Raw genomic sequence first — 8479 nt, 5'->3', positions numbered from 1 at the left:
TAGTTTGGAGAAACATGTGGCAACCAGCTTCAGCACAAGCACCTCACCTTTCCCTTACAAGAAGAAAGCTGCAAGCAGCTGAAGCAAACAGCTTGTGACCAGCATGTGACTTCTAATGAGCAAGCAGGTAAGCAAGTAGGTTCATGTCATGTGACCTAATTACTGAGAAAGCAAGTAGGCTAGAAGGTGCAAGGCATGTGACTGTTCATAAATAATTTTAAAAGTTTTGTCGATATTTTTCGGACTGTTTCGACTAAATATTTTTCATCATTCGAATCTCGTCCTGCTCTGAATAAACTCGCCTGGCATGAATAAAAATCGACAATAATAATTAACACTCGACCAGAACCATCAAGAGATGGTTTTTCGACCAAAAGACAGCCCGTCGAGAGATTAATTCACCGTGTCGATTTTTATTTAAATTCTGATCGATCAATCTTCAAACTGATCTTAAAGAATTTTCTCGACCAAAATTCTATCTGCTCGTGAGGGTTATTACAGGTTTTGTCCTTCAAATATTTACTTGATCGTTTCTTCTCCCTTATGTATGAATGATCGCGTGTCATGGTCTTAGGACCGGATAATGGATCAGGGCTTAGAGCGAGTCCGATCATGCGATCCGATGCTTAAGTGTTGGATCCTATAGATCACAGATCCTAGCCATTTGGCTTGATGGTGTTATGGCCGATCCAGATTGTTCAGTGAGTAAGACGGTTTGATCTAGATCCGCAAACTGAACTTGATTGATCTGGTTAAACGACTGGATAAGTCGGATTATACTAAGGGGATTTCCAAGTTGAACTTAGAAAGAACCGGTTATTGTTGGATGCGTTAGAAACTGACTGGTTAAGTTATCAGATAGATGTTTATGTTTTGTTGGTTTCAGGACATGATGGTGATCGTGGGAAGGACTTGGCTTAGCCGTGAAGACTCGAGGCCGCGGATGGATGGGTGGTTGGATAGATTGATTTAAGATCGAACAATTTTAATAGCTTATAGCAAAATCTCAATTTGTATCGAATCCTTTGTGATATAAATAAAGAAATAAGTTTGTCTTACAGCATATTGACTCTAATAAAAACGCATATAGACTCTATCATATGAATCACATAATTGACCTTGGCCGAACCGTAGGAACCTCACTGGATCAAGTGTCTGGGTTAGGGAACTTTATATCCTCAACCTCAACGTCTTCCCTTTATTTGTCTTGCCACCTTGCGAATCAGGTTTTTCGTCGCTCGAGTTATACACCTGTGTGTGGCTCCGGGTAGCTTTTGTTTTGCGGTTAGATCTTTGTTGTCTCTCCATTGGCAGGCGCTCTAATTGCGTGTAGGAGGCTGGTGTTGGGTTCTCCAACCCAGGTCAAGGCGTCAGTCTGATGTTTGGATTGGGTCAGTTTGGCTTCAATCGGCAAGGAGACTTGACTGAAGTGTGGTCATCCCGTGCTTGGGTGGCTTTGGCTTCTTGAACAAGCTAATCTTTAATTCTTATGAAAGAACTAAGGCTCTTGAAAATTTGGTTATGTCGACACTGTGGCATGCATTTTTGTGGATGCAGTTTGCTTGCTGGCTTGTGGCCGTGGGCTAGCTACTCTAGCGGTGACACGAAAAGAACTGGCATCCAAAGCAAGGAGGTAAACCTTACCTTTTAAATGGTTATCATCGTCGACTGAGAACAATCAATAATATTTTAAGGATTGTGGAGCGCTCTAGCAGAACGAGTCCGTGTAGTGGGCGACCGAAACCAGTGTCTTTATGTATTGTTTAGAAATTTTTTTTCAAATTAACTTGTATTTGAGATTTGAATTTCCGTCCAACAAGGTGATTTTAATATCGTATTTAGAAAAAAAGTGTCCTATCTTATTATAAAAAGTCAAAAATTGCCAATAGATGTAAATCACTCGTTAACGAATTACTAGGTGACCATCGTCTTAACTGTAAATATATAGGTGTGACTCGTAAAATATTAGAGTAACAAAAGTACAGAAATACAGAGTAATTGGGAGGAAAGACAAATAAAAAAGTTAGTGGTATATGGAGTAAACAAAAGTATTGAATTAATTATAATTATATATTTATGCGTTACTCCAGTTTTCTCTTGCTAAAAGAAGAGGGAAAATATTAGAGACAATGTGTGAAATATCCCAAATTAAGGTCCAAATTTGCTGAATGCCCATAATTATGGATAATCCAAAAATGAGTAACTTTTTGACACTGTGCGGACGAAAATACCCTTATGCTTTGTCGAAAACAAGTAACTCTAGATCTATCAGCTAAATATTTACATAGCAGGTAACAATCTACATACCAACTAACATATCCGCTAATAATTTCAGTATCATCTAACAATCTATGTATCAAACAAATGTATCGACTAACAAATCATATATCAGTTAATGAAACTATTAACAATTAATTAGTTATCTATTAAATAGCTCCAAATCTATTTGTAACAGCTAACACTTCATGTATCGATTAAGAATCCATTAAAATCTAAATAATAGCAGGTAATTAATAAAATACCTACTAACATATATATTATCTAAAAGTTGATTGTGATTCGAAATTGGAAACATTGGAATTGGGGTGAGATAATAAGATTAGCATTATGTGTGTCAAAAGAATCAGAATAAAAAAATAAAGATTTGTTTTGAATTAAAAGATAATTTAAAGAATTTGTACGAGAGATAAAGAGATTAGAACACATAAAATGGAGAAGAGAGAAAGATAGAGACAAGGATATTATAGTCACTAAAAATATTAAAAAGAAACAAGGTTATAAGGCAAATTACATGGGTTTCTGGGTGTATCTACGCCAATTACTCAAAATATTACCATTATTTACGAGTAGACAAAATAGCAATGATTATTTCCAGGGGGAACTAAAGTAATTTTTAACCCAACTCCAAAACACTATTTTAGTGTGATTCTGATACTAAAATCTTCTCCACCCAACACTAAAAATCACACTATTTTAGTGCAACACTATAATTTCACACCAAATTTGGTGTGACACTATCCACCACACTAAAACACTATTCATCCCACTAAAACACTATTCACTTAATTTATTAATAAAATAGACAATTAAATAAATGACAAATAAAACTATAAATACATATAATATTATTAAATAGCTTTTAGTGTGAAATTTAGTGTTATGGTTGGAGAAGAACTTTTTTTAGTGCTGAAATTATACTAAAATAATATTCTCTCTGTTTTTAAAAGATGCATATTCTAGACTTTTCACATATATTACGAAAACTCATTAAATATACATTATTTTTTGTGAGTAACAATTTTCCATAACTTTAAGCCAATAGAAATTCAATAAACACCATTAATTTTTTTGAAACTTACAATTTTTTATAAAATCATACATTGAAAAAGTAAAAAATGTATCTTTTTAAAACAATTTGTTTTTCCAGAATATACATCTTTTAGGAACGAGGGAGTATGTTTTTGACATTATAATAGTGTTATGGGTTAGAGATGCTGTAAGTAAATTTTTTTCCTTCTTTTTTCACCTGACTCATAAAAAGTAGAGGAACTTAGTAATTACAAATTTTTATCCCACAATTTCTATTATTAAAAGAGAAGTACCAATATAAATTGCCCCTTAGTTTTCAAAGTTATTTACATTTGAATGCCACTGAAGTAACAAATACCTATATTTTAGTATTCTTGTCTTTTATAGTTTAATTAATGCATTTTCCTAAAATAAAATATAACAAATTATGTTTATTTATTTAAAAAATGTTTCCTATAATCTGGGTAAACAATTAATTATACTTAATCAATATCAAAAATGTAACAAGAATTTATTATTACGGGGTGGTTATTTTTTATTTTGGTATATTAACAACGTCTAAAAAACATAAAAGTGTTATAAAAATACATAATATAAACCACAAAATTTTAAATAATATATTGAATTATTTAATCATATAAATCAAATATAAAAATAGATAACAATTTTATTTTACATTAAAATTTCGATCCATAAAAATATATTTGCACAAACACATGAGTTATATTTTAAAAATAGGATTGTAATAGTTGACGAATCAAAAAATAAAATAAAATTATTCATTATAAATTCTAAAATGATTGTGTTTAGAAATATATTAAATAATTATTTAATATAATATATATAAATTTTAAAAACATATATTACCATTTATATATGATAAATATTTTTGTTTTGCAAACCAAAAATGAATATCCGCGCGGATGCGCAGATCAAGCTCTAGTTTTACTTTATAATGCATACTAGGTTAAGACCCGTGCCTTGCACGAGATGAATTTTTAATATATAAATTATTTTTAAATATTATATATATTTTTACATATTATGAAATAATGAATAATTAAAAATTTAGTAACTATTACATATATAATTAAATTGCTACAAATACTTAAATAAATTTTATTTATCCAGAAAAACACTTTTTCAATTTTATATGTTATAAAATTAAATTTAAATGATATTAACATAGATATATAGTACATTTTTAATATTGACATCTGTTAAAAAAATATTTTATACTCATATTATTTTTGATCGTTTGTATTTCTTTATAACAAAATTTTAAATCAATGATAACAATAAAAAATTTATGGGATGTTTAATAGTTTTAGTAATTTATAATTTTAAAAACATTCAATGCAAAGTTTAAAATCTAAATATTAAGTTGTCAATAATTGTTCAAAATGTTTATCAAAAAATTTCAAATCAAATTCTAAATTAAAATACTTATGTATTTTATATGGTATATAATTTATTTTTAAAAAACATTAATATGCATATATATAATATTTATTAAATGAGACTTCCTACTTATATAATTTCGTAATCATTTGTATCTTGTTATAACATAAATTTTAAACCATGGATCACAAAAATTTCAGTGTGAGATTTTTAACAACTTTAGTCATTTATATTCGTTTTTTTTAATTCAAAATATAACATATACGAAAAGTCTAAAATTTTATTATATAGTTAATATGGTTGTTTGATTTATTTTAAAATGAATTAAAAATGATAGAGAATAGACTGAATTTTATCAAATCTTTATTATTCAAAATCATTAATTGGCATATATATTTTAGCCACATTAGATAATTCTGTGATTTTTATTTAAGTAAACAATGAAGAACATTTATGATTAATTTATGGTTAGTTTAATAAAAAGCTCATTATATATTTATATGCTTTTCTTTTAATATATAGGGATTCAGTCAGACTACGTGGACTGCAAGCCCCAAAGGTTGGAGAAAATAAAATAAAACAAAATACTAAACAGTCGTCGTTTCTTTTTTTTATTGTGAATCCCCAATATAACCTAAAACCCACGATTGAATATTATCGTCTTTCAGCCTTTGCATACCTTCTTCTCCGACGCTAATTCATCAAACAGGATTCTTTCGACCGGCTTCCCTGTTTCTAACCATGAGCGCAATCCATCTGCTCCGCAAATTATCCAAGAAGCCTCCTTCTCGGCTTCACAGAAACCTCTTGTCATCCACCTTTTCCATGGATTTACCTCCAGATTTGGCGCGAACCACCTTAATTCGTCCCTTCTCGAACCATCCTGCCATATTCACAAACTCCCACAGGTTGATTCCTTCGTGTTTTCGACAGTCGAATCTCTTACCAAATTGGGTTTCCGAGAAGACGAAGAGCATCGGCCTTTCATCGAGAGAATTCTCAACATCAGTAGTGGAAACCAATACGAGCGACAGAGTTGTTGGTCTTAGTCCGAATCCACTGGTCATCGAAAGGATACACAAAGGCGAAGAAACCATAGGCGAATCAGTTTCTGGAGGAGAGATCATCGGCAACGAGATTAAGAAATCTGAAGAAACTCTAGTTAGGGAAGAGAGTGAGGCTGAGAAGGAAGCGTGGAGGATTCTGGAAGACGCCGTCGTTAGGTATTGTGGTTCGCCGGTGGGAACGGTTGCGGCCAACGATCCCGGAGATAAGTTGCCTTTGAATTATGATCAAGTTTTTATAAGAGACTTTGTGCCTTCTGCTTTGGCTTTTCTGCTTAAAGGAGAAGGAGAGATTGTCAGAAACTTTCTCCTCCATACATTGCAGCTTCAGGTATTTGCAAGTGAATTTTTGATTATATACTAACTAATATGTGGTTTAGCTTCTCTAGATTGAAATGATTTTTTGTCTGTTACACAATGTTGAATTTATACTTGTTAATTATGGTTTCTGGTTTGATTTAAAGTATCTTTGTGTTTGATTATACCAAGTGGGTTTCCGGTAGATTGTGGTGTTGATTATTGATGCTCTTTGGTTTCTTCTTATAAGAGCTGGGAGAAAACGGTAGACTGTTACAGTCCTGGACAAGGCTTAATGCCTGCAAGTTTCAAAGTCAGAACCGTGGCACTTGATGAGAACACTACCGAAGAGGTTCTCGATCCAGATTTTGGTGAATCTGCTATTGGTCGTGTTGCTCCTGTGGATTCTGGTCAGTATATTTTTTCTCTTTGGTTATAAAAGTCCAAGCATATGCGATTGACATGATCTTTTAGATTGTCACTGTGAATTTACGGATTGTTTCTTACATCCTGTATAGGTTTGTGGTGGATTATTCTCTTAAGAGCATATGGGAAGTTAACAGGAGATTTCTCATTACAAGAGAGGATTGATGTTCAGACAGGGATAAAGCTCATCATGAACTTGTGTCTTGCGGATGGATTTGATATGTTTCCAACACTTCTTGTCACCGATGGTTCTTGTATGATTGATCGTCGAATGGGTATCCATGGCCATCCCCTCGAAATCCAAGTACATTCACAACTAATTCTTTTGTCTTATTGTCTGCTTAGAAAGCCTTGTTTGTGAGACCTATAACCAAGATTGTCCGTCCCTTTGATGCAATGCAGTCGTTATTCTACTCAGCACTCAGATGCTCCCGTGAGATGCTTTCTGTCAACGACAGCTCCAGCAATCTTGTAAGAGCCATTAGCAACAGATTAAGTGCTTTGTCCTTTCATATCAGAGAATACTACTGGGTTGACATAAAGAAGATCAATGAGATATACCGTTACAAGACAGAAGAGTATTCAACTGATGCTACTAACAAGTTCAACATCTATCCTGAGCAAATTCCTCCATGGCTCATGGACTGGATTCCCGAGCAGGGCGGGTATCTCCTCGGGAACCTACAGCCCGCCCACATGGATTTCAGATTCTTCACCCTTGGGAACTTCTGGTCTGTTGTTTCCTCCTTGAGTACACCGAAGCAGAATGAAGCTATATTGAACTTAATTGAAGCTAAATGGGACGACATTATTGGCAATATGCCTCTTAAGATTTGTTACCCTGCGTTGGAGTATGATGATTGGCGTATAATCACAGGAAGCGATCCAAAGAACACGTGAGTTTCGCTTACACACTTTACTTTCTCCTCCGTGCACTCCCTTTATCCGATGCTTGTGGACAATATTATGTATTTGCCTTAACTTTCTGTTGAACCAACCCTATTGAACTTTGCAGGCCTTGGTCGTATCACAACAGTGGATCCTGGCCAACGCTTCTTTGGCAGGTATGCAGATACTTGTTTGAAAATTAGAGTAGTAATTAACAACTCATTGTTAATATCTAACGAGTTATGATTCCTAATATAATTAATATGTTTTCATGACAGTTCACATTGGCATGTATGAAGATGGGTAGACCAGAGCTAGCTGAGAAAGCTCTTGCATTGGCTGAGAAGAGACTTATGGCAGATCGTTGGCCCGAGTATTACGACACCCGATCTGGAAAATTCATTGGGAAGCAGTCTCGTCTTTACCAGACATGGACAGTCGCTGGATTCTTGACCTCTAAACTCCTCTTGGCCAATCCTGAGATGGCGTCCAAGTTATTCTGGGAAGAAGATTACGAACTTCTGGATATATGTGTCTGTGGTCTCAGCAAATCTGGTCGGAGAAAATGCTCTCGAGTAGCTGCCAAGACTCAGATTCTTGTCCGATGAGTGTAACACAGTATCTTTTTGCTTCTCTCAGCGTTTCAATCACAATTAGCTTCTATAGGCTAAGATGTTACGGGACTTTCTTATTTACAGAAACATGACTGTCACATATAATATTGATTATCTATCTCTTTGTATATATATAAAAAATCTTTATACAAATTGATATTGTTAGAATTGTAATATTTTACGAGTTAATATAGTTATATATATATATACTAGGGTTTGCCCGTTTCGCACGGGTGTTTTTGATTGTAAATGTGTGTTGGATTTAGAATAGTGTGTATGTAATTGCATGTGTTTAGACGTTTTGTTGTTAGAGTTTCGTAGATTTGAGTAATGTGCCCTGTGAGGGTAGGAGATTTGTTGGGTGGGACAAGTGTGACAGTAACTTATTTTTAGGTGTTTGCAATTGTGTTTTATATTAGTAGTATGACTTGTTAGTCACAGTTAAGTGCAGTATTGAATCGTAGTAGTGTGGCAGGTTTC

At 33.5% G+C, this 8479-nt stretch overlaps 1 protein-coding gene across 1 annotated transcript; it reads left to right on the top strand.

The window, feature by feature from the left end:
• Positions 1–5310: 5310 nt before the first annotated feature.
• On the top strand, positions 5311–8206 carry LOC103849456 (alkaline/neutral invertase A, mitochondrial). Its single transcript, XM_009126212.3, has 6 exons — positions 5311–6105; positions 6322–6481; positions 6590–6801; positions 6900–7393; positions 7513–7561; positions 7664–8206. The coding sequence occupies exons 1-6, from the start codon at positions 5452–5454 to the stop codon at positions 7991–7993; spliced, it is 1899 nt and encodes a 632-aa protein (XP_009124460.1). The 5' UTR covers positions 5311–5451; the 3' UTR covers positions 7994–8206.
• Positions 8207–8479: the final 273 nt, after the last annotated feature.

This window comes from Brassica rapa, chromosome A03, assembly GCF_000309985.2.
Source record: "Brassica rapa cultivar Chiifu-401-42 chromosome A03, CAAS_Brap_v3.01, whole genome shotgun sequence".
Lineage (NCBI taxonomy): Eukaryota > Viridiplantae > Streptophyta > Magnoliopsida > Brassicales > Brassicaceae > Brassica > Brassica rapa.
Note: the sequence above shows the minus strand (reverse complement) of the source record. Positions and strands in the feature narration are given on the sequence as shown.